The sequence below is a fragment of the Cricetulus griseus genome, chromosome 5 (genome assembly GCF_003668045.3).
Source record: "Cricetulus griseus strain 17A/GY chromosome 5, alternate assembly CriGri-PICRH-1.0, whole genome shotgun sequence".
In the NCBI taxonomy this organism is placed as follows: domain Eukaryota; kingdom Metazoa; phylum Chordata; class Mammalia; order Rodentia; family Cricetidae; genus Cricetulus; species Cricetulus griseus.
In genome coordinates, this window is record NC_048598.1 from 101424121 (window position 1) to 101450258 (window position 26138).

At 53.6% G+C, this 26138-nt stretch overlaps 2 protein-coding genes across 3 annotated transcripts in view; both read right to left on the bottom strand.

Annotated features, from left to right (window-relative positions):
- Positions 1-1787: 1787 nt before the first annotated feature.
- Positions 1788-15034, bottom strand: Btbd2 (BTB domain containing 2). The gene is given in 10 exon segments (XM_027419326.2): positions 1788-2906; positions 3040-3186; positions 3366-3453; positions 3624-3816; positions 4191-4388; positions 5105-5210; positions 5703-5859; positions 6561-6680; positions 14681-14929; positions 14931-15034. Coding segments are annotated over 10 exon segments (1524 nt in total). The 3' UTR covers positions 1788-2744.
- An 8244-nt stretch (positions 15035-23278) lies between these two features.
- Mknk2 (MAPK interacting serine/threonine kinase 2) overlaps positions 23279-26138 on the bottom strand; it is a 10867-nt gene continuing 8007 nt past the window's right edge. For both annotated transcript variants that reach the window (XM_027419325.2, XM_027419324.2), the window contains exons 12-14: positions 25807-25971; positions 25628-25671; positions 23279-25327 (exon numbers count right to left, since the gene is read on the bottom strand). In XM_027419325.2, coding sequence (XP_027275126.1) covers positions 25102-25327; positions 25628-25671; positions 25807-25971 — 435 coding nt within the window. In that variant the 3' untranslated portion in view covers positions 23279-25101. The remainder of the gene's footprint in view (positions 25328-25627; positions 25672-25806; positions 25972-26138) is intronic.

Genomic DNA, 26138 nt, shown 5'->3' on the forward strand with positions numbered 1-26138 from the left:
AGCTGGGCATTGGTGGCGCACGCCTTTAATCTGAGCACTCAGGAAGCCAAGGCAGATGAATCTGAGAGTTCCAGACCAGCCTGGTCAGTTCCAGGACAGCCTCCAAAGCTACAGAGAAACCCTGTCTCAGAAAAACAAAATAGAAAGAAAAAAAAAAGAGTGGCTACACTAAATGTTCTTCTGATGCCTTCCTCTGCGTGAGGCACTTGTCACTCTCCTGAGTTCCCAGTGTGTCCTCAGTGAGGCTGAGTGGATGACAGCACTGGGCTGGGCCACCAGAGTAGTGCAAAGTCTCCAGGGCTGGGGAGATAGCTTGTCACATGGACACAAGCTAGAGTCATTTGGGAAGAGCAATCTCAGTTGAGAAAATGTTCACACACAAAGAGAGAGAGAGAGAGAGAGAGAGAGAGAGAGAGAGAGAGAGAGAGAGAGAGAGAGAGATGTCCACACCAGATTGTCCTCTGGGCAGTTGATGGATGAGGGCAGGACCAGCCCATTCCAGGCAGGTGGTTCAGGATCAGTAAGCCTTGAAGAACATTCAGGCTTTCTCTCCCTGGCCCTTGCATCAGCCTTGCCTCCGGCGCCTGCCGACTTCCCTCAGTGATGGACTGTAGCTGTGAGCTGAAATGAACTGAATCTTTCCTCCCCAAGATGCGTTGGTCACGGTGTTTATCACAGCAACGAAACCCTAAACCAAACACTTGACTTCAGATGTCCCGAACCCATGTGAAGCCAGACGGGAGCCGGGCCTAAAGCTTGCAGGTTAGCTAGTGTGCTGTCCACAGTGGCAAACAAGAGACCTTGACTCAAAGTGGAAGGGAAGGAGACAGCCCAGGTTGAACCTTGACCTCACACACATTCACACACCATGCACACAAGCTCTCATGATACACACAGCCTTGTGTGTTTTGTCATAGCAAGAGAAAACAAAATAAAAAGATTCCTTATGTATTTGCGTGGCTGGCTGGGGATTGTCCATGTCCCACAGGTGTACACGGGTGTCAGAGGACACCTTTCTAAAGTCTATTCTTTCCTTCCATCGTGGGGTCTGCACATCAAACTCAGATGGCCAGGCTTGGTGTCACCTCTGCCAGCCAAGGCATCTTGCCAGAGCTTTCTTTTGTTTTGTCCTCTCCTCTTCATGCTTTGGTGGTTTCAGTGATACTGTTTTTTAGTCATACTGTTTTTTGGTTTTTTGTTTGTTTGCTTGGATTCCCCCTCCCACAAACAGGGTTTGTCTGTAGCTTTGCAGGCTGTCCTGGAACTTGCTCAGTAGACCAGGCTGGCCTCAGATTCAGAGATCCGCCTGCCTCTGCCTCCCGAGTGCTAGGATTAAAGGTGTGCGCCCCCCCCCCACTGCCCAGCCTACTTTTATCATCTTAAATCATGCATTTGTATTGCCTGCCCAGGAGTGCAGAGCCCAGACTCAGTGGAAGCAGCTGCACTGGCAGCACAGGTGGTTGTGAGCTACCCAACACAGGTGCTGGGAACCCAGGTCCTCTGCAAGAGCAGCAGGTGCTCTTAACCACTGAACCATCTCTTCAGTGACCCCTTTTTTATTTTTAAACAGGGTGTCATGTATCCCAGGCTAGCCCAGGACTCCAGACCTCCAGCCTCTGCCTCCTAGGGGCTAGGATGACAGCTCCCTTCTCGGGGCCTTGGGTCTTGCTGGTAGCCTGCCCGCCTGCCTCCGCTCTTCTGGAGACACTGGGAAGGTATCTTAGGGGACAACACTGGTGGTCGAGGTTCCCACTTGCCAGCCCCACATCACTTGAAGGACGTGGCACTCAAGGGTTTGTTTCCTTTATTTAAAAAAATCATTTGGGGATACAGTGTGGAGGGGTCACCTCCCATGGCTTTGGGGAGGACATGGGTTCTGGGTAGGAGGTCACAGGTATGGAGACACAAAGGAGGGAGCCCCAGATAGAGGGCTGCGCCTCCTAGGGCATCAGGACAGAGAGCCTGGTGGACTTAAGAGAACCAGGGCTGTGGTTTGCACAGGGCTGTTCTGTGGTACCCTGGGTGCCGCAGCAGGCCAGCTGGAGGCCCAGTGCATCTGGATGGGGCTTGACCTGTGGCTCCAGCACTGCAGGCTCAGAGCTGAGCTTTGCTAGCCATACCTGGGAGGAGCAGACCCATAGAGGCTGGGTAGTGATGGCCTTTTACTAACACATCGCACCCATCCTGGGGCAGAGTTTCCAGCAAGGCTCACCAGCCCTGTCCAAGGCTCCTCAGGACTGACCACTGCCCTGCACATGCACAAGCCCAGGAGGCCAGGGCTTCAGGTGGCCTCAGTGTCCTCAGGGAGCAACGGAGAACAAAGAAACATGAAACCCAACCACTGGCTGGAGGACAGGCATGAGCATGGGCTCTAGCCAAGTGTGGACTCGAATGCATTGCAGTGTGCAGTTTAAGAGAACCGCGAGTGCTGCTGTAGCACCGCTGGGCACTGAGCAGGCCTTCTGCCCTGAGCTGCAGGGACCAGAATGGGAACCCAGACTCCCAAGCCACTGCCCTCCACCCCAACAGCTGTCCATACACGACCAGGCCCACTCTGCCCACCAAGACTGAGGGATTGTCTTGACAGGGCCCAGCCCATGGCCCGACCAACTCCCCAGTGCCTTGGGATGGGGGTCACACTTGTCACTGTGAACACAAGGCAGCCCCTTCCATGATGATGAGGGAAGTGGCAGGGAGGGAGGCTGGCCTGTGGCTGGCAAGGGGTGACCTCGGTGGAGAATGTCCTAGGTGTAGAAGATGACTTCCGGGATCTGCCCATCCTCCACAGAGGTGCCATTGTTGTTCCCGGCGGCATAACAGAAGGTAAAGCATGCCTTAGCCCCTGTGGTGGGCGACTCATGAGTCACCTTGCGTAAGCCTTTGGTGCCATAGTGAGAGTCCGGGCCCTGGAGGGGAGTGGGAGGCACAGCAGTGAGGCTGGGAAGCTCTCAGACTTTGGGGAGATAACGAGGGGCACCCACAGCCGGCGGGGGAAGGGGGGATGGGGGGGCAGTGCCCTCGGGTACATGCGGCCCCCACCTTGAGCGTGGCGCAGGCAGTGTAGTTCACATTGGGCAGGACCTCCACTGGCTCCTTGAACATAACACGGAAGGTGCTGGCCGAGCCATCGCAGCTGAAACCAGTGTCGTTCTGGCCGAGGACCGTATTGCTGTCTGTGTGGATGATCTGGGGGGGGGGGCAAGGCTGCTGAGCGAGGGACTACAGCAGGGTACTGAGGACAGTGGGTGGGTGGGACCTGTGGGCGTGACCTCAAGGAGAGTGGGTGCGGTGTCAGTGGGGATAAGCACAGGGGCCAAGCTATGGGCGTGGCCGGAAAGCTGGCAGGGCAAGGCTGGCACCGTTACCTGGATGTTCACTTGATAGTCAGTGGGCCCGTGGATGGATCCATAGAGCCCAAAGCCCACCACAAAGATGCGCTTGTTGACGGAGAACCTGCAGAAGGAATTAGGTGGCAGATGGATCAACCCCCTGGGCCCACTGGGCTGAGCAACTGGGGCGGCCATGGGAGAGCTTGGAGCACACTGCCCATTCAGGACCATGAGAAGTTCCTGCTGCCCCTTCCTTCCCAAGCCGCCGCCCGACCCGGGGTCCTGCGGCCCCACCTGATTCGGTCACTGGTGCCACTGTAGCCCCAGCGGCTTTCCACCTGCTGGAACCGGTTGATGCTGCACTCCTTGCCTCGAAGGCAGCAGCGGGGCCTGTCAATGAACTCCACGCGAGGCTTGGGGTTGACAGTAAAGTGCAGGAAAAGACTGACCACCTCTCGGTCCGCCAGGATGCCGGACTGTGCCGGGCCTGCGGGCAGAAGGCGGCTGACAGCACGAAGGGAAGGAAGGCAGACTCAGGGCCTGCCCCTCGGGCCGGGACACCTATGTTCCTGGGATCCACCACAATGCCTTCTACCTGACACTCTGGGCCGGCAGACACCCACCTGTGTGGGCCCCTCGGGAGCCCTGTTGTGGAACAAACACCCTTGCTTCATACAGCCTGTGACCCTGCCCGTCCATGCACCGTTATTGACTGAGCCCCAGCCCAAAGCTGAATCCTGAGTGGCAGATAGGACATGACCCCAAGTATGGAAACCCCAGGGTCTTCGGGTGTGTCCCCAAGTCAGCCTGATAGACATGGGCATGAAGGGTGTTGCAGTGCCCGCTGTGCAAGCCTTTTACCTGCTGCAAACTCCTCAATGGTCATCAGGGGGAACCGGATGAGACCTAGGGCCTTCCCTAGCGCCTTCCTCTTGTTCTCAGGTGTCACCTGAAGCTGTTGCCGTTGACACTCAGCTTCAGACCAGCGTACTACAGCATTGAATAGTCGAACCTCACGGATGCCCAGAGTGTCACGCTCCAGCACTGCCACCAGTGTATCTGTGGCAGAGAGAGGCTGTGAGCCCTGATGCCCTGTAACCACGTGGGCTATGTGTAGACCAGCCCCATTAGGAACTACCCTGTAGCCAGGGCTTGGCAACTGTGACCCTTGGTCGATGTTTATCAATAAAGTTTTATTGACAATGGCCCTCCCTAAGCACACACTTTCCTCCATCTATCCTTCCCTCCCTCCCTTTCATGGTCTCATACGGTCCAGAATGGCCTTGAAATCACTATATAGCCAAGCTGGCCTTGAATTCCTGGCCCTCCTCTCTCTACCTCTTGAATGCTGAGGTGACAGGCTGGAGAATGCTAGGGAAGTAGTCTGAGCTGAGTCCCAGACCACTTTCTTTTTGAGACAAGGTCTCATTCTATAGCTTAGACAGGTCCAGAACTCATAGCAATCCTTCTGCCCCAGCCTCCAGAGGGGGAACTGAGATCATAGGAGTGTATATCCCCACACCCTGCAACTATTTCCTCTGGTCCCACAGGGCCCTTCCAAGGCATCTGCAGATGTCCCTATAGAAGGCACGGCGGTCTCCCTAGGCAGGGATAACACTGACCCCAGAATCTCTTGGTCACAGGCCACACCCCACTACCCAGCCTCACTGTATCTGCTCCAGCCAGGCCAGCCATGTCATCTTCAAATCAGGATCTCCAACCTGACCCAAGCCCAGCACAGTCCTCGAATCTGGGACCTACTGGCCCTGACTCACCCAGGTCAATGTCAGTGAATCCCTCGGCGGCGATGGCGTCGGCTGTGTTCTTGTCTATGCTCTCCAGGCACAGGCTGGCTAGCTGCGGCTCATCAAAGAGCCGAGCCTGGACAGAGATGGGGAAGGTCAGCACTTGCCACAGCAGCCCACATTTGCACACTATGCACACACACGTGAATACACACATGAAAACTATAGTGGAGAAGCCAGGAGTGGTGGCACACACCAGACCTCAGGTTGAGACAGAAAGGTCAGGATTGTGCAGCAGCCTGGCTAGTGAGCCAGACTGTCTCAGAGGAGAAAGCAACAAAAAAAAAAAAATTCCAGGCGTTGGTGGAGCATGCCTTTAATCCCAGCATAGGGAGGCAGAAGCAGGTGGATCTCTGTCAATTCAGGCCAGCCTGGTCTACAGAGTGAGTTCCAGGACAATCTGGGCTACACAGTGAGACCTCATCTCCAAAAACAAAAGCCCCTTCCCCCCAAAAAAGCCTACAAAAAATGAAGTGGACAGTGACTGAGGACACCTGGCACCAGCCTTGTGGTCGGTCACACATGCACACACATCAGGCATCACCGGACACTCAGCGACCACATCCACCTGCGTGAGAAGCATGAAGGCATTGTCAGCCCGCAGGTGTTTCTTCAGGAACTCCACGCAGTGTGCCTCGAGTGCAGGCACTGCATACTTCTTGGCGGTGTACAGCGTGGTCATTACTGTCTCGGGCCCAATTTGTACTTCATCTGAATACAGGAACCTGAGCAGGAGACATGGGCTGTGAGAACACCAAGTGACCCCACAGCCGCCAGACCTGGCCAAACACTGCATATCTGAAGGTTGCTCAGCAACCTTCCAGAACTGACATCGTCAGTGTCTCCTGCCCTGGGGATGGTTCTCAGTAAGGCCAGGCTGTCACCCATGAGAAGTCCAAGCACAGGCCACCCTAGGCACGCACCTGGGGTGCCACTTACAGCAGGACCTAGGACCCTGTGGCCAAGCTTAGGCGATCATGGGTAAATAACAGAAAACCACACTGACCTCAGGCACTCACTGGTCAGGACAGTATAAGTGCCCACACCACACAGCACACTGCCCACTCTTGGAGACAGGTTGTTTCAAAACTATAACAACATTAAGTCTTCCTTCAAAAGATTTTTAAAAAGTATTATTTATTTGAGTTTTGCATGAGTTTATGCATGCCATGTAAGTATGGCCCTGAAGTATTGGCTCCCCCTGGAGCTGGCAACCCCCTGCCCGGGGTTACAGGGGTGCTGAGCCATCTCTCCAGCCACTAAAACATTCTGAAAAATTGTCTGAAGGATGACCTCTCTTTTCTGGGTGTGCTCGAAAACGTTCCACTCTCTACCAAGATGCACAGCAACAATCTGCCTTCTGGCTTTTCATACTCTACCCCATATTCTAGCACCTCACTGTGGCCAGAAAGGTCTGGAAACTTACTTGAGCAGTGCCAGGAAGGCAGCGGGCTCCACGTCAGGCAACTCAATTTCAGTGGATGTGGTAGCCATTCCACCATTGAACATAGCATCAAAGACAGCACTGCCCACAGCTAGCACAAACCTGAGCCAGAAGAGAGGGTGCCTGTCTGTTAGTCTTGTTGGCCCAGGCCAGACAGAGTCCCCTGTCACACCCTCCTGCAGAGACTTGTGGCAACCCTGGTAGAGGCCTTTCTGGGCCTCAGATCCCTCTAGAAGGAAATGGAAGGAGGAGGCTGTAGAGGGGCCAGCATGAGGGCAGCGCCAAGCTCCTCTATACGCATGCTTGCTCACGCTCCTCCCCACATGCTCCCTCATTCTTTCCTTCATTGTTCACTTGACCCCACCTCCTCTCATCCTGTTCATTCCCTCCCTCAACTCTCTGGGCCATGGTGACAGGCATGGGGATCTGACCCCAGGGGCTGGACAGCCTAGATCAGGGACCACAGCTGGGGCAGGGCAGAGCCTGAGGAACCTGTGGTGGCATGAGTAATGAAAAGCAAAGGGGTCACATGACTGCCTTGACCACTCCAGCTGAGGTAGTATGGGTAAGCCAGGGCAAGATGGAGAGCATGATGGCTGGGTTCAAGACCTCGCAGAGACGGCATGGAACTCAGCTCATGTTCTAGTGGAGACAATGGCCATGGGGCCAGCCCCACGTATGCGCCAGCAGACACCTCTGGACATGTAGATGGGGCCATGCACCATGAGTAAGACAGAACTAGCAACCACAGCTGAAGCTGGATAAGGAACCTGAAACCCTCCATAGAACCAAGGACCTATCACACCTGTAGGTGTGCCCTCTCAAGGGTCACATGGGCCCCACTGGCCATACAGTACCCAAGCTACCTCCTGCCCAGAGTCTGGCCACTGCTGACTGTCTGTCACATTGGATTTGGATCAGACTGGGGACCACCCCACCCCCCAGGTAGCAACCAAGCACACCCAGAGCGTTTCTTGGGAACTGGCCCTCCCAAATGGAATTAGCTGAGATTAATCAAAGAGGAAGCTGGGAGACAGGCACCTTCAGGAGGGAAACGTGAGCAAACATACAGAGAAAGAGCTGACAACTGGCTGGACATGGCCTGTACCTCAGCTTGCAGGAACGAAAGCACAACAGGAGTTTAGGGCAATCTAGGCAACTCAGTAAGACCTTGTCTGAAAAAATAAAAAGGGAAAAGACTAGTGGCTCAGAGATGGAGCCCTGCCTAGGATCCCCCAGTGAGGGGCTGGGAGCATGGTCAGGGTGGAGTTCCACCTAAAACCCCCCAGTGAGGGGCTGGGGCATGGTCATAGTGTGGGACCCCTGCTTAGACTCCCCAATGAGGGCTGGAGCATTGCTCAGCAATACAGCACCCATCTAGCATGTGCATACCTATAGACTTCATGCCTATCACTGCAAAGCCAAAGTGGAGATGGTTGAGGAAAACCTGGGACAAACACTGGGGCCTAGTATTCAGACATTCAGAAGGGACCCACCTGGGGGCCTTGGAAAGTGTGCAGCTGGGCAGACCAGGGTCTTGGCTCTGAGGTCTCAGTCACAGTCCTGCAGTCTTCTAGCTCCTGACCCCCTCCTGGTCCCGGTGGAAGCTGGGAACCCTGAATGCTCATCACAGCAGAGGCTCAAGGGCCCCAGGCCCACTCAGTGGTAAGCCAGAAATAACTTCCCTGCCTGCGCCTCTGCTTTCTGTTTAGGAAGCATCCTGTCCCCACAGGGACGCCTCCACCGGACCACGCAAAAGTCCAAATCAGAAACTCAGGCACCCAGCTGCACGGGCATAGCCACAGCCACCTGACACGGATACTTGCACCTGGCCCTCTGTGACTCACAGCAATGAACAGCTTATCCCAGGGGAGGCGCTGGAAACTCAGCTTGCCCCACCTCCATTCTCTACAGGCATCCCTGCTGCCTTTGGATCCGAGCCAGCAGCCTTTCCCTGTACTCTTCTCTTGTCCACTGTGGTTTCTGTAGCTCTTTGCAGGAGACAGGAACACACATGCACACCAAAGGTGGGAACAGCCCATAACGCACCAAGTGTGATCAGACATGCAGCATGTTCCCTCTATACACTGGAGTACCACACAGCTATGAACAGAACAAGGTTACATCACACACCCCAGAGCAGGGAAAATGGAGATATCATGCTCAGTGAGGGAACCAGAGGACAGGGAGGACACACACGCTATGGCTGGGAAGATGGTACGTGCTGGACAGTAGTGCTGGCTGCACACTATGTCAGCAGGTGCCAGCTCAGTGATCCATACTTAGGCGAGACCACAAGCCACTCTTGCAAAACACAAGTTCAGCTCCCAGTACCCACAGCCAGCATCAGGGACCTGGACTCTGCAGGCAGGCACACTAGTGAAAACACAGGCACAGACACATGAGACACACACATGCGCACATATGAACACACGCATAAACATGCACACACATGCACACACAATTAAAATACATCATTTGTTGTTGTTTCCTTGTTTCAAATAGGGTCTCATCACAAAGCCTGGGCCAGCCTTGAACTCAGTCTCAATGTTGGGATCATAAACCTGCACCACTATACACAATACAGGAGCATTGCAGATGGACCAGCTTAGACACCCTGTGCCAGGAGCACATAGTAGTTACAAATGTGTGCAGGGCAAATGATGAGGCTAGTACATAGTACAGGTACACCGACACCCGATAGCTGGAGCTGGGGAAGGCTCCATGGGTAAAGAAGGCATGAGTTCAAATCCTATCCACATGTAAAAAGCCAAGTATGGTCCCGCCTTTAACCCCAGTACTCAGAGGTAGAAGCAGGCAGATCTCTGTGGATCCAGGCCAGCTTGGTCTATACAGTACAACCCTGCCTTAAAAAAAAAAAAAAAAAAAAAAAAATCTTTTTTCCTTTAGACAGAACTATGCAGCTCAGGCTAAACCTAAACTAATATGCCAACCCAACTTCCTGTGAGTTAAAATGACAGGTATTGGGCTGGAGAGATGGCTCAGTGGTTAAGAGCGCTGACTGCTCTTCCAGAGGTCCTGAGTTCAATTCCCAGCAACCACATGGTGGCTCACAATTATCCGTTATAAGATCTGGTGCCCTCTTCTGGTGTGTAGATATACATGGAAGCAGAATGTTGTATACATAATAAATAAATAAAATCTTTAAAAAGAAAAACCAAAATAAATAAATAAATAATATAAAATAAAAAATAAATAAAATGGCAGGTGTTGAAAATGGAGAGGATGCATTATTTATTTATTTTTAAAGAGTCACACTGCTGAGTTCAAGGCTAGCCTGGTCTACAGAGCAAGTTCTAGGACAGCCAAGAGCCACACAAAGAAACCCTGTCTTGAAAAACAAAACAAAAAGCAGGTTAGCCATGAATTTGCTAGGTAGACCAGAATGGCCTAGAACTCACAGCCATCCACCTGCAACTCACAGAGATCTGCCTGCATCTGCTTCCCGAGTGCTGGGATTAAAGGCCTGCGCCATCACTGTCAACTATGAAGGGAATTTTAAGAGAATACAATAAACGTTTCCCCCAGATTGCATAGATGGACTGCTAAGAAAGACAAATAGGCCAGGTGGGACTGGACTATGAGTACTGACTACTCTGGCAAAGGGCTCGGGCTCAATTCCCAGCAACCACATGGCAGCTCACAACTGTCTGTTAACTCCAGTTCCAGGGACTCTGGTACCCTCACACTGACATACACGCAGGCAAAACACAAATGAACACAAAATAAATAAAATATTAAATAAGCTAGTAAATAGGCCAGGCATGGAAACACACACCTGTCATCCCAGGCCACAGGTGCCTGAGGCAGGAGAATTGTGATGAGCTGGGGGCCAGCCCAGGCTACACAGCGAGATGCAGTCTCAAAAAACAAAATGAAACAAAAACACACAAAGGTGATGGGGTATGGACTGGATGGGTGCTTGGTGAGGCTCCAGGCCCTGAGCTCAATGGACAGCTCGGTCAGAAGGGACCAGAAACACACAGACAAACTGAAGCAGGAGAGCCTGTCCAAGTGAGAAATATGCCCACAAGGAGGAGGGCAGTGACAGGGGCTTCAGAGGATTCACGCACCCTGAGGACAAGCATCCTAGGCAGAGGCTCTGCCCACTGGTCCCCAAGCTGATCCAGGTGGCTTCAGAAGCCCCGTGGCAAGGTGGTGTGAAGTCTGTGGATGACCCCTCTGAGACTGCCAGAGGAGTAGGGCATGGAGGCGCAGGCCTGTCATCCCAGCACTGAGGCGGTCGAGACTGGAGGACCTCAACAGTTTCAAGACAGCCTGAGCTACTGCAGAGTTCCAGGCCAGCCTGTCTAAAAAACAAACAACAACAAAAACATTAGGACAGGCACTCAATTGCTGGAACCCAGGCTCGGTGAGTGAAGTGCTCGCTGGCACAGACTGAGCCCTGGGTTCCAGGAATGATGGAGTACATGTACCATCCCAGCATGGGGAATTAGGAAGGGGAGGATCGGGAGTTCAAGGTCATCCTTGGCTACACAGAATTCAAGACCAGCCTGGGCTACCTGAGACCCTGTCAAAACAAAAACAGGTGCCAGGAGGGAGGTGCAGTGATTAGTGCACTGGCTGCTCCTCCACAGGACCCGAGTTCAGTTCCCAGCACCCACACATCAGCTCACAATCAGCTGTGCTACACCCCCTGGACATTGCTGCACATGGTACACAGACATGCATGCAGGTGAACACCTGGACACATAAAAATAAATAACAAAGCTGGGTGGTGGGGCACACCCAGCACTTGGGAGGCAGAGGCAGACGGATCTCTGTGAATTCAAGGCCAGCCTGATCTACTAGAGCGAGTTCCAGGACAGCCTTCAAAGCCACAGAGAAACCTTGTCTTGAAAAAACAACAAACACACTCACACACACACACACACACACACACACACACACAGAGCTGTACCCATCCTCAAAGCCCCTCCTGCCTATGGCTACAGCCAAGTTGAACAGTTGCTATGGAGCCAATATAACTGACCAAGACATTTCTTTTCTCCAGAGTGGGGCTAGAACCCTAAACCTTACACATCTTAGGCAAGTGTTCTACCACTGAGCTACAGCCAACCCCAGCTGAAAGCTCTTGATGTCTGGCCCTTTCAATGAATTTGCTGGCCGGGTCAATACTGGGTGTCTATCATGATCACACTACTTTCTCTACTGAGACAGATCTCTCACTGAACCCCAAGCCCACCAATTCCAGGCTCTAGCCAGTCAGGCAGCTCCAAAGACTCCCTGTCTTCACAGCTGTCTATCTGGCTTCTATGTGGATGCAAATACTTCATCCACTGAACTGTCTCCCCAATTCCTGTTTTGTTTATCTTGTAGACAAGGTCTCATGTAGCTCAGGCTGCCCTAAAACTCACTATGTAGCCAAGAATGCACTCCAGATTCTCCTGCCTCAGCCTCCAGAGAGCTGGGTGACAGGCATTCACCACTCAGCTTCTCTGGGTGGCCTCAGGTGTCACACAGCTTTCCTCTAATGTCAGTCCATGTGCCCAACCAGGACCGGAGCCAGAATTAAAACCCTAGTGTTCCTCTAGGCTGACAGATTTCCCTAACATGGTCATTTGTGACCTTGACAGAGGCCCAGTCAGGTGCCCTGTCATGTACTGCCTCCAATCTGACTACAGTAGGTTTATCTGTTCTGTGGTCACACAGAGTTGCCAAAAACCACGGGAACTTGGAGGTTCAGGGTACACTTCAGTGGAGTTTGTCTACCACCGACAGGTCCTCAGGACCCCAAAACAAAGGAACTACAGGGCCCTGAAGACCACATTCTGGAACCCAGGTCTGTGCAGGCTTTGCAAGGCCTTTTGGAGGTCCTTTCTACCTCTCCCAGGTTGGGAGGGACTGCTCTTTAATTTCTCCCTTTCCTTTTAAATTATGGGCACATGAGTTTAAGTGCCTTCTGAGACCAGAAGCCAGAACCCCAGGAACTAGAGCTACAAGCTGTCTCAAGGCACCAAGGTGGCCACTGGGAATTGAAGCCACTTGCCTCTGCGAGCATGCATACACTCTTAACCACTGAGCCATCTTCCCCACCTCCGGTGAGCCAGAGTAGGCAGGTGAGCCACAACCCTAGTCCCTCAGTAGGGGAGTCTAGGGGTCTCCACTCCCGAGCCACACCCCAAGCCCTCAATTTACTTGTTTTTCTTTTTTGATCATTCTTTTTGGTTTGTTTTTTGAGGCAGACTCTCAATATGTATTCCTTGCTGTTCTGAAATTTGTGTTGGTTTTGGATTCACAGAGATTTGCCTCTGCTTCCCAAATACTAGACTAAGGGAGAGCACCACCATACCTGGCTCTTTTTACTTTTTCTGACAGGATCTCCTAGGTTGCCAGAGTAGATCTGGAATTCGCAGTCCCCTGCCTCAGCCAAAAAGTAGCTGAGCTCATGGCCTGCATCGCCACACAGTGCTTTCCTACTGCATATTTTCAGACAATTGTCCATATTGTCACCTACAATGTTGGTGGGTGGGAGTCAGGCCCAGGGATGCCACCACTGACAGATCACATGTCCCGCCCCCCCCCCCAGCAACCAGTGGACTCCAGTTCAACCACGAGGATCGGTTACAAGCACAATATGGAGTCACCACACCCCAGCAGCCCCAGACAGGGTTGAGTCTAGTGCACAGGCATGGAAACTGAGGCCCAGAAAGCTCAAGGTGGAGGAGCCTTTCTGACACTGCCCTCTCAGGCACCTGCCACAGTGCCATGTCCTCCATTGCCCACCCTACCATCTGCCAAGTGCCCCTTCTCTGCAAGCTCCATGGGGTCATGGCACCCCTCTGTCTTCCTGTTCTGTCCTTGCTGTGCTTCTCACACACTCAAGTCCTCTAGACTCTCCCCCACCCCAGCGCTCCTAACAAGAAGAGACCACTTCTCTCTGTCCCAGGGGGTCTGGACACCTCCTTCTACATTCCCCATTTTGTCACCAAGCCAATGAACTATCCTAAGTATTCACATGTGTCCAGAACAGCATCGGCAGTGCAGTGCATATTACTTCTCGTCTGGGAACACTGGAGAGTCCAATCCTTTTTAAGGCTGTACAGGACCCCTGCCCATTCCCAAAGAATTAGAATGCCATGAATTAGATGTCTCTGGTGAGGTCTGGGGGACTGGCTCAGACAGGCAGGGAACCCAGGGCTAGAAGGAAGAACGAGGCAAGAGCAAAACTAGGGGGACACAGGGAAGCAAAGCACCTTGGGGAACGATATCCTGAGGTCAGCTGGGGTGAGGAACAAACACAGGGTGTGAAGATGGGAGGAGGAAGGAGGGGATGAGGGAGGGTCCTAGAAAATTGGACAAGCTAAAGAACAAGGAGTGGTGGGGGGTGGCTGGAGGATCCCCGGAGCAGGAATGGTCCTAGATGGAGGACCAGGTCCAAGAGAGGCAAGATCCAGGAGCATGGGTTCCCCGTGTTTAGGAACTGGACTGTGATGTAGGGGTGTCTGAGAACTAGGTTCAGGTGAGGGTTACAGGAATGCCAAGATACAATGCCCGAGGCTTTAGACTCAGGGTCTTGGGGTGACCCAAGGTCTGGGTGGTGTACAGTCTGAGGTACTTGGTCCTGGGTGGACTGCAGGTTTTTGGGGTACAGCGTTGTAGAGTACAGGTCTGGGGTGCAGAATCTAGGGGTAAAGGATCTGGATGCAGTGCCTTGAGATTAGGGTTGGGTTGCAGGGTTCAAGGTCTGACTGCGGGGCTTAGGGTGCAGGACCCGGGAATGCAGGGTCTGGATGGGGGGTGAAGGGTCTGAGGTACATGTCCTAGGTATTTCAAGGTCTCAGTTGCAGGGTTCTAGGGTGCCGGTTCATGGAGTGCAGGGTCCAGGTGAGGTGCAGAATCCGGGAGGGGAACAGGATGGGGAGTGCAGGCAGGATCTGGGTAGGATACAGGGTTTGGAGTGCAGGGTCCAGGTGGGGTGCAGGGTTTGTGATGCACGGTCCGGGTGGGGTGCAGGGTTCCAGGACGCTGGTTCCTGGGGTGCAGGGTCCGGGTAGGGTGCAGGGTCCGGGGGTGCAGGGTCTAGGGTTGCAGGGTCCGGGCGCGTCCCGGCGGCCCACCTGTGCGCAGGGACGCGCTGCGAGCTGAGCCCCTTGCCCACCAGGAAGTGCACGTCGCACAGCACCTCGTTGTTGAAGAGGAAGGCGAAGCGCTCCTGCACCGTGGGTTTGGTGGCCTGCCAGTTGTACACGGGCTCGCGCAGCAGCGCGCCCGGGCCCGCGTCGTCGCGCTCGTCGCCCACGGCCTGCGCGTCCGGCCCGGGCCCAGGCGGCGGGGACGGAGGGGCGGCGGCCCCGGGGCACAGGCGGCGCGTTACCGGGGGCCGCGGCGGCGTTGGCGCTGGGCCCCAGGCCGCTCGCGCCAGGCCCGACCCCCGGCGGGCACGACGCGCGCCCGCTGCCGCCTGCCGCCATCTTGTCGCTGCGGCGCGGGGCGGGGCTATAAGGGGCGTGGTCATTCGGGGCGGGGCCGTCGAGAGGCGGGACCTGAGAGGCGCGAGGGAAGAGGGCTGAGGGGCGGGGCCCCGGGGAGGCGGGGCCTGCGAAGAGCAAGGGCAGGAGTAGGGAAAAGGGAGGAGCGGAGGAAGGGGTGGGGCGTGCAGAGGGAGCAGGGGAGGAGGGGGAGGAGAGGGAGGAGGATAGATAGGGAGCAGAGATGGGGAGGGACCGGAGAGAGAGGAAGGGAGGAGGGAGGAGGAGGGAGAAGCGGGGGCCAGCATCGAGAGTAGGGAAGGGAGAAGGGGCGTGGCAGAGCCGGGTCAGACGAGGAAGAGGAGGGGCCTGGAGCGAGGCGGGGAGGAGGGAGGGAAAGGACAGAGGGAGCAGGGACTGAGGGAGTGGGGGTTGGATACTAGGTCAGAGAAGAGGAACAGGAGGGATTGGATGAGAGGCAAGAGACACAGGGAGGAGCACAGACACGAAAGAGCAAGGGGAGGAGAGCGGAGCTGTAGAGGAGGAGCAGGGGCAAGGGTGGGAAGAGGAGGCAGGAGCGGGGAAGACAGGCAGATTGAGCCGGGCGGTGGTGGCGCACGCCTTCAACCCAGCACTAGGAGGCAGGGGCAGGCGGATCTCCGTGAGTTCCAGGACAGCCTGGGCTGTTACACAGAGAAACCCTGTCTTAAAAAAGTAAATAAATAAAAATTTCCTTACTTTTAACACAGCCTCACACTAACAAAACCTAATGAAGAGCCCAGAAATACGAAAAAGTGTATGCTATAGCAGAATTGGAGCTGACAGCTACTGTGGAGGAAGGTTAACCTTTAACAGTCCCTTCTGCATTTCGCTGGGGAAGCAGCTGTGTTAAGATAGCCACAGGCGCTGTGTGGTGGTGGCGCACACCTTTAGTCCCAGCACTGGGGAGGCAGAGGCAAGCGGATCTCTGTGAGTTCGAGACCAGCCTGGTCTACAGAGCGAGTGCCAGGACAGGCTCCAAAGCCACAGAGATACCCTGCCTGGAAAAACCAGAAAAATAAAGAAAGGCAGATAGATTAGAGAGGCATGGAAGGAGGAGAGGGAGGGGCAGGGCTGCCAGCGGAGGAGCCCTGGAGAGGAGAAATGGAGGAAGAGTAGGAGGGAGCAGTGAGTCCAGAGGGAAAGGGCAGGGTCAGGAAGAGGGGAGGAACCAGGGAAAGAAGGCCGAGGAACTGACTGGGATCCCAGAAAGGGAGATGAGGAAAAGCAGCTGGGGGAGTTGGGGACAAGAGGAGGGAAGGCCAGAACAGATCTGAGGAGGGAGGCCCTGGGAATCCAGCGTGGTGAGATTAGGAAAGAAGGGAGGCCAGGGCCCAAGAGGTGGGGGAGGGGCTGAGCTGATAGAGGGTCTGAATAGGGAGAACCAACTTGAAGGGCGGGCTCAGAACCCTGGACCCCTGATCCCACCCACTCTGCCCAGAGCCTCCCAGACCCAAGATCCCAGCTCAGGCCCCATATTCTGGACCCCAGACCCAGACTGTGAAGCTTGGGTCCCACATGTATTCTCTGAAACCCTATGAGGGCAACAGTCCCCAGACTATAATTCTAGCTCCTATATTCTAGTTGTCATTCTCCAGACCCCAAGCTCTAAACCCCACCCACACAAAGCAGCTGGGGGAAGGTCGGTGTAAAAGTTTATCATACAGTCTAAAACTCAATGGAAATCAGACTTGATGGCTCATACTTTTAATCTCAGCACTGGAGAGGCAGATCTCTGTTATTCCAGAACAGCTTGATCAACATAGTGAGTTCCTAAGCAGTTAGGCTACATAAAAGAGAGACCCTGTCTATAACACAAACCAAACAAGAACAAATGTCAATCGATATGCATTGGCCACCTCCAGACGTGTGGGGCCAGTGGGTGACATCAAATGATGGTCCCCGACAGGTACAAGCAGGGAGCACTATGGTTCCAAGAGCAGGCTACATAGAGTACAGCAGGGAAGACTTCCCAGAGGAAGCAGAAGCCAGCTCCTGAGCAGGCTCAGATGGAGTTGTCTGTGGACATTGAAGGTTGGCACTCTGGTCCGTCCCTGTGGATCACCCCCATTGTCCCTGCCTGGTAATGCAGTCTAGTGTCTTAGTTTCTCAGAAGTAGGAGGAAGTGAGGTCCGCTGGTCCAGACTCCAAGTCTGTCCCCTTGCTGTGGTCAGTAACAATGGTGGAGGCAGCTCCTGCAATTGTCTGCCAAAGATCCCCACCTATCTGGCATGGTAGGGATCACTGTCATCCCAGCCCTGGGGAGGCTGAAGCAGAGGATCACAGGTTAAAAGGTTTTTTTCAAAACAGGATCTCTTTGGCGCCTATCCTGGCACTCACTCTGGAGACCAGACTGGCCTCGAACTCACAGAGATCCACCTGCCTCTGCTTCCCGAGTGCTGGGATTAAAAAGCCTTTGCTGTCTGCTTATTGGTGGAAGGGAATGTGGCTAGAGCTCAGGGCAGTGTTGGATTCTCATTGAGGCTCCACCCTGACCACGCCCCCAGCCCCTCAATGGGGAATTCTAGGTGGCACTCCACTAATTGCAGAAATTCCCTCTGCTCATTTTTTGAAGCAAGTGTCTATGTCTCCTTGACTGGTGTTGGGTTCTGTGAAATCCTCTCACTTTCTCCTTCCATGTGACAGGATCTCAGGATGGACCACCAATCAGGCTTCAGTGACAATCTCCTTAAAGGACTTTTGTCAATTTATGTTTTCTCCTCTTGTTGTAACCAGACCTGGCCTGTAGAGGGCGCCAACACCATCATGCTCCCTGCATGCTCCCTGCTTTCCTTTTTCTTTTTGCTTTTTTAAAATCTTGTTTTCATGTTGTTTTGTTTTGTTTTTCAAGACAGGATTTCTCTGTGTAGCCCTGACTGTCCTGGAACTCACTTTGTAGAGCAGGTTGGCCTCAAACTCACAAATCGCCTGCCTCAGCCTCCCAAATGCTTGGATTAAGGGTGTGTGCCACCATGGTCTGGCCTATTTTTGCTTTTTCATAAATAAAGTTTACAGCTGTGTGGTGGTGATACATACACTTAGTACCAGCACTCAGAAGCAGGCAAGTCTCTGTGAATTCGAAGCCAGCCTGGTCTACAAAGCCTGTTCCAGAGTAGCCAGAACTGTTACACAGAGAAACCCTGTCTCAGAAGAAAGGAAAAAAAAAATCTACTTATGCCTGAGTGTGGTGGCTCACACCTTTAATCCCAGCACTCAGGAGGCAGGTGAATCTCTGTGAGTTCGAGGCCGGGTCTACAGAGTGAGACCATATCTCAAAATATATATTAAAACAAGCACACAAACACAATCAGAGAGCCAGCAATGTACTAGCCCAAATACGTGGTTTGCAACGGAATTATTTTGACCTGAAGATTTTGAACTCCAGGTATGGCTGCTATGGGTGAGGGTGGGCCTTGGGGACAGTCAGCAGTACAGCGATGAGCAGACTCATCATGAATTCTCCAAGACAAGCAGGCCCTACCCAACATAAGACTCTGTGTCTCCCACCTGCTACTCCGGTAGGTCATTTCTTCCCCATGAGCAACCTCTGTCTCCAGCCCTATTACCAACTAATATAACCCTCTTCCTTCTGTTTTGCCCCTGTGTGAACATTTAAAATGAACAACTCCATAGTTAATAGCTCAGTTGTTACAGTGCTCAGAGAGTAAGCACTAGCCTAACCTAGGGAGTCCAGCATCCTGCCTCCAGCATTGAATGAACCGGGCGTGCAGAGGACACCTTTCATCTTAGTACTCACGAGTCGGAGGAAGGAGGATCAGGAGTTCAAAGTAACCCTCAGCTATGGAGTGAATTTGAACCCGGCCTGGGCTACATTAGGCCCTGTCTAAAATAGAGTAAAGAATGAAGAGAGGCTGGCCTGATGCCCCGGCGGTTAATGTGCCAGCTTCTCTGCCACAGGACATGGGTTCAATTCCCAGCACTCACATAGCAGGCAGCTCACAACTGTCTATAACTCCAGTTCCAGGGACCTCCACATCGTCCCTGGCCTCCTTAGGCACAAGGCATGGATGTGGTTCACAGACAGAATGCAGGGCAAACACACAAGGACACACAAAAATCATACAAAGACATAAATGAAGAACAGGTATGTGGTTCAGAGGTTGAGCCTTTGTCTCACATGGACAGATTCTAACACTGCAAACAGAAATTTAGAAAAAGCAACACCGAAATATGTGTTTTCTCTTGTCTGTTACTCACAGGACCCCAAGAACTGAACTTAAGATGAAAAAGGCATGGTGATGTATACCAGTAACCTTGGCACTCAGGAGGCTGAGGCAGGGGGCATGTCAAGCTTGAGACTAGTCTTCCCTGAGGAATGCAAGCTGAGAGACACTGCAGGAACCACTGGCTTCCTCCATCTCCTTAGCTTCATTTTCTCTTTAAGGTCCCCTACTACTACAGGGTCCCTCTGGAGCCCAGTGAACACCGTTCTGGGCCTGCCCCTTCAGGTATTATTGCTGGTCTCCATCCCCCTCGTGCCAGGAAACTGCCCACTTGGATCAGCTACATGTCTCCCAGACACTGGAATATTCTGGAACGTTCCAGAAGCACCACTGAGGCTGTCCAGACACTTCTCAGTGATACAAGTTTTAGTACATGAATTAAAAAAAAATAAAAAAGAGCTGGGCATTGGTGGTGCATGCCTTTAATCCCAGCACTCAGGAGGCAGAGGCAGGCAGAACTAGGTGAGAAGCCAGCCTGGTCTCCAGAGCAAGTGCCAGAATAGGCTCCAAAGCTATACAGAGAAACCCTGTCTCGAAAAACCAACCAAACAAACAAACAAACAAACAAAGAAAGAAAGAAAGAAAAAAGAAAACAGACTTGTCTCTTCCTGACCCTGCAGCTCTCCCTGTGATCTCACCAGGAGAGAGGGGTCTACACTAGCCCCCAGAAGTGTTTATAAGACTTGGCATTGAGATTTTCTTTTAAAAAATGATTTATTCAAGACAGGTTTCTCTGTGTAGCCCAGGCTGTCCTTAAACTCAGAGACCCACCTGCTTCTCCCTTCTTAGTCTTAGAATTAAAGGTGGGTACTACCACACCCGACTAAAAAGATATATTTTTAATTGTGTGTGTGTATGTGCACCCACATGCCATGGCACAAATGTGACAGTAAAATAGGGACAATTTGTGTGTATCACTTCTCTCCACCATGTCAATTTTAAGAATTGCACTTAGGGTGAGGGCACTGGGGGTAAGCTCCTTTACCCCAACACACAGCCATCTTGCTGGCCCCTATCCTAATTTATTTATTTATTTTAAAGATTTTATTTATTTATTATGTATACAACATTCTGCTTCCATGTGTATCTGCACACCAGAAGAGGGCACCAGGTCTCATAACAGATGGTTGTGAGCCACCATGTGGTTGGTTGCTGGGAATTGAACTCAGGACCTCTGAAGAGCAGTCAGTGCTCTTAACCTCTGAACCATCTCTTCAGCCCGCTAATTTATTTATTTACTTCTTATTTATGTGCATATGAAAGGGTGCCTCAGAGGGCTCAGAACAAAGCTTTGGTTCCCAGGAGCTGGGGTGCTTCACCTTTGTGAGCTGCCCAGTGTGGGTGCTGGAAAGAGAGTTTCAGTGCCCTGGAAGAGCGTTTCTCCTGACTGCCCCCATCCACCTTATTTTTTTGAGGCAAGGTCTCTCAGTGAATCTGGCAACCACCATCTGGCCTCTTTTTATTGTTTTTTAAGCTTTTTTTTTTTTTTTTAGATTTTATTTATTTATTATGTACACAACATTCTGCACACCAGAAGAGGGCGCCAGATCTTATAACGGATGGCTGTGAGCCACCATGTGGTTGCTGGGAATTGAACTCAGGACCTCTGGAAGAGCAGTTGGTGCTCTTATCCTCTCAGCCATCTCTCCAGCCCCGTAGTTTTTATTTTGAAACAGTTCTCACTGTAGCCCAGGCTAGATTTAACCTCACTCTGTAGCTCAGGCTGGCCTCATTATCTGAATCTCTCCTGTTTCAGCCTCCTCAATATTTGACAGAGTGAACCTGTGCCTCCATGTGTGTTTTGCCAGCAGTGTTCTCTCCCTCTCCAGACTACAGCGTTGCCAAGGCTACCAGGGTTGTTTCCTATGGGGTGGATTTTTTCCCAGCACACATGGTGGCTCACTACCAACTGTAATTCCGGTCTCAGGGCTCAGGGTTTTCCTGTGGCTTTGGAGGCTGTCCTGGATCTAGCTCTTGTAGACCAGGCTGGTCTTGAACTCACAGAGATCTGCCTGCCCCTGCCTCCCAAGTGCTGGGATTAAAGGTGTGTACCACCAACACCCGGCTCATGGTAGCTCACTCTTGATTCACAGCACTCAGCAGACAGAGTCAGGAGGCTCTAAGTGAGTTCCAGGATAATTAGGTCTACACAGAAAGACCAGGCAGTGGTGATGCACACCTTTAATGCCAGCACTGGGGAGGCAGAGGCAGATGGATCTCTATGAGTTCAAGGCCAGCCTGGTCTACAAAGCAAGTTCTAGACAGCTAGGGCTACACAAAGAAACCCTGTCTCAAAAAATTGTGTAAAAATAAGAATAAATTAAATAAAGCAGATATCCTAGCTGGATGTGGTAAACTTTAGCTATTCACAGCTCTTGGGAGGCAGAGGCAGGAGGACGGTAAGTTTGAAGTAGGAAAAACCCTGTCTCAAGAGCAAAAGGAGGGTGTGAGAGAGAAGTCTTGGACAGTACAATGATCACCCTGCAAATATTAGGACCTGAGTTCTATTCCCAAACCTCATGTAAAACGCAAGGTTCAGGCTGGGTGGTGGCACATGCCTTTAGTTCCAGCACTTGCAAGGCAGAAGCAGGAGGGTCTCTGTGAGTTCAAGGCCAGCCTGGTTCCAGGACAGCTAGGGCTGTTACCCAGAGAAACCCTGTTTAGAAACACCCCCCCCCCAAATGCAGGGTACAGTCATGTGTACACACAATCCCAGCAGTGGGGGACAGAGACACAGGGTCCTGCAGCTCACTGGCCAGGCAGCCTAGCTCCAGATTCAGTGAGAGCCTCTAGCCTCTGCCTCCCGAATGCTAGGACTAAAAGCTCCTGGACCATTTTTAAAATCGTTTTGAGACAGACAGGTTCTCATGTAGCCCAGGCTAACTTACTGAGATAATCCTGTCTCAGTCTCTTCGGTGCAGCGTGTGGGTGTGGTGTGGAGGTCAGAGGGTAGCCTCTGGTTGCACCATATGCAGCTAGGGAATCAAAGTGAGCTAGTCAGATGTGGGGCAAGCAGAAGGCCCGCCGCTTCTGTTTTGTTTTTCACAGATAGGATCCCAGGTAACTCAGACAGGACTCAGAAGCCCTACCTAGGCAGGGGATGACCTTGAACTCCGGATTCTCCTGCCTCTACCTCCGGAGAGCCTAGGCCACATTTCTAGTGTGCGCGCTGTGGGGGTGGACCCTAGGGTTTCTGACTTGAGGAACTGCTCTCCGCCAACGAGCCACTAGCTGGCCTGTTCCCAGCCGGGGGCCACATGCCAAGCCTCTAACCCTCCCAAGTGGCACCATGCCCCGCTGGCCCTGCCAGCTTGGGTGGTGACCGCTCCCTGCCCTCTGCCGCCTGCCAGGAACAGCTCGTCCCAGCAGAGGTAGCACTAGATTTTATTTTTGTGGTTTTTCTCGCAGCTGGAGGAGCCCGCCCTCTTCCACGTCTGTCTGCAAAGTGGCAGGGAAATCCTGGTGCCGGAGACTCCCGGAGCGGTGCTCGGCTGCAGGCCTCTGGCAGTGTGGCAGAGTCCCCACCCCAGCCCACCGCGGGAGACGCTCGGGGCCAGCACGGCGCCAGCCCTCTCGCGGGAGTCCCTGCCTTGTAGGAAGCTCGCACACGATGAACCAAGTCCGGTCTCCTGGTCATCTAGGAAGTGTCATGAGAACACCGGCACAAACGGAGCCTAGTGACGAACTGTCACCCCAGCGCGTTGCGGAGAAACTCAAGGTCCTCCTCCTCTAGACCCAAAGCCAACCGGCAACAAGCCACACCCCCAGAACCCTCCCACAGGGCACATATCCCCGCCCCTCCGGGCCGGCACTGACAAGTCTCAAGCTTGTTTTTCTTTAGTCTTGTGCTTCCCCGCGGTGATGTCACCTCCCTGGGACCCATCCAGAGGGGTGTGCAGAAGGGAGCCCAGTGAACCAGTGACTCAGGACCTGCGGGCAGCTGAACTCTGTTTACGTCACTGCAGAGATTTTTAAATGACTTTTATTAAATCCTTACAAAACAGAATACAAAATCCTGGCGTTGACAGTTGGTGGGAAAAGTCTGTAGCGGTCTTTTCACCTGGTAGGATGGAGTTGAAAGTGCTTGCATGTCCCCAAATCTAAAACAGGCTTTTCTTTCTTTTTACAGAATTCAGCATGGTTTGTGGCCAAGCCACCCCAGGATTGTCTCTCATTCACAGTTAGGGGTCTTGACCCATCCTCCAGGTCGGGCATGGAAGACAGCAAGGAAATGACAGCCCTGCTTGGGGGAGGGATCAATGCTGCTCACTGCCCAGTCAGGCTGCTTCAAGAACCTGCAGGGGCAAGTCCTCGGGTGCCCAACAGCTGGATCATGCTGGTGGGTGAGAACTGAGGAGCCAGGGAGCCCTCCTCCCTCCAGGGGGTCTTTGGAATTGTGTCCAGAGGCAGGCAGGACTGAAGGCATGTCACCTCCCCTACTGTGACAATCCTATGGGACTAAGGAGGAGGGTGGAGGGTGCTGGGCAGTGGGTGTCCCAGGTCCCCACCCACCAGACCCCAACATTCAAGTACTCTTCAATAACAGGGAAGCAAGTCAAATTATTATTATTTTTTTTAAAAAAGTCTAAACTAAACTTAACAATCTTGACCAAGGAGTTTTGAGGCCAGGGGCTGCCCTGGAGACACCTGAGCAGAGGAATTGCAGGCGGGGTGGTGTGGCCCCCAAAGCCGCCCCCGTCCAGCAGGGCCACGGAGGAAATGGGAACTCGTATTGCATAGTAGCTCGTGGCTAGAAACAGTCCCCAGGCCTGGAGCACTGCAGGGCCACCCAGTGCTTTCCCAGCCTGTCTTGGGTAACCCGAGAGAGGCCAAGGCAGCTTTTGCCCCTTTCCTGAAGGTAGGCACACCCAAGTTGCTGCCCTGGGGGCAGAGGGAAGGTGAGGGGCCTCTGGGTGTGGCTGCAGCTCTGGGTAACAGAAGGTAGCCAGGAACTCATGAACTCCAGACCCAGGGGCAGCATAGGGCAGGACATGGCCATGGCCAGGCTGAGCCCTGAGAAGGGGCACTCAGGTGCCCAGGTGGGGAGTCATGTGGGAACCCCATTATTTGCTGATGGGCTCCTTGTCCAGCACCTCTCCTGCCTTGGTGGAGCTAGCTGGGTGCAGGGTCGTCCTCCAGCTTTGCCCCTGGGAGGTGGGACTGGTATCAGGCCTGTCCCAGCGCAAGGAGCTAAGCAGCCTGGGAGGAGATTCTGATTGTCAACCCTCCAAGGGACAGGCAGGTAGGTGATGGGGACAGGGAATCAACCAGGTGCGTCCCCATCCACCCAACCTCCAGAGGTCTCTATCCAAGACAGTGGAATCCCCTGCCCCAGACCCAAGAGTGCTCTGGTGGGGAAAGACAAAAGGGCCACTGTGCTCACCAGGAGGGCCTGTCCCTGACAATACTGAGGGCTAGGAAGAGGTGACCCTGCGGGATCCCCAACCCTGGAAGACAGCAGAGTGGCTGGAGTGGAGGTGGGGGCGCAGGTGGCCTTCACAGTTGACAGGCGAGCATCGTGGGGTGCAGGCTGAGTGGCCCAAACCCTCCGCCTTCCTCCTGGGCACTTGCTTTCAATAGTGGTAAAAGGAAAACAAAACAAAACAAAGCCAAACAGGCAGGGGTGGGGCTGAGGACAGGGAGAAGAAAACACCTCCCAACAGAGCCCAGCAGCCCCTAGCAGGACCCAGGTGAACTGGTGCCTGGGATGGCAAGGGGCGGGGTACCCAGATCCCTAGCCTTCAGGCCCTGCAGGGCAGGGGCGTATGTACAAGGGGCTGGTGGGGGTCACACACGGTCCCCCACAAGGACCACGGGGGTGCCAGAGAGGCTTGCCCTCTGTCGCCGCTGGGCCAGCTTGGACTGGGAGGGTGGGGACAGCTGCAGGCAGCGTGAGGTAGCTCGGATGACCACGGGCTGGTCCTGCCCAGCGTCCTCCTCACACTGGGCCAGCTGCCGGTTCATGGCGATGGCCTCAGCGGCGAAGGATGTGAGGTCTTTGGCACAGCTGTTCCTGAGAATAGGACGGAGGACTGTCACATGAGAGCATGCCCTTCTCTGCAGCCCTGTGGAAACGCCCACCCCAATTCCAATGCCCTCCCAGGTACCAAGATGCTAAGAGCTGTTGAGTCACCTCCCACATTGTAGCACTCAGCAGCCAGACCCCCACTTAGGCTTCTGTGGCCCTAACATCCCAAGGGACTCAAAGCTAAGGCACCTACTGAACACTTGCAGGGCTCTGGCTATGGTGCCCCTAGCACTCCAGAAAAACAAAAGCCCAAACACACTCATATCCCAAGATCCCAGGGCTCACCTCTGCAGAACCAAGGGGGTCGGGAGGGTGTTCTCTGGGGCGCACTGCAAGAGGGCAGGGCAGGGTTGGGGGTCAAGAAGGCACTTGAGGGGGCCAGACCCCACCCACAGATCCACAGTCTAACCGTGTAACCTTTTACACGGTTCCTAGCTCACCCCTCCTCAGGCCCCACAGCTCACCCCCTGCACCCACGGGTGCTGCAGGACTTGGGCAGCACTCAGCCTCTGCTTGGCATCTCGGACCAGCAGCTTGGAGATGAGGTCTTTGGCGGCGAAGGAGATATGGGCCCAGTCCTTGTCAGGGAACTCGTACTTCCCCTCCTGGATGCTCTCAAACAGCATGTTCTGTGGGGGAGGAGAGTCACCCCTAAGCAAACCTGGCCCCATGCAGATGCCCTAGCGAGGGTGGGGAGGGGGCTGCACACAGATGTGGTGTGAGGGACTCTGGAGAAGGCCCTCTGACACCAACACTGAGGCAGCAGCTTGGAGATGAGGTCTTTGGCGGCGAAGGA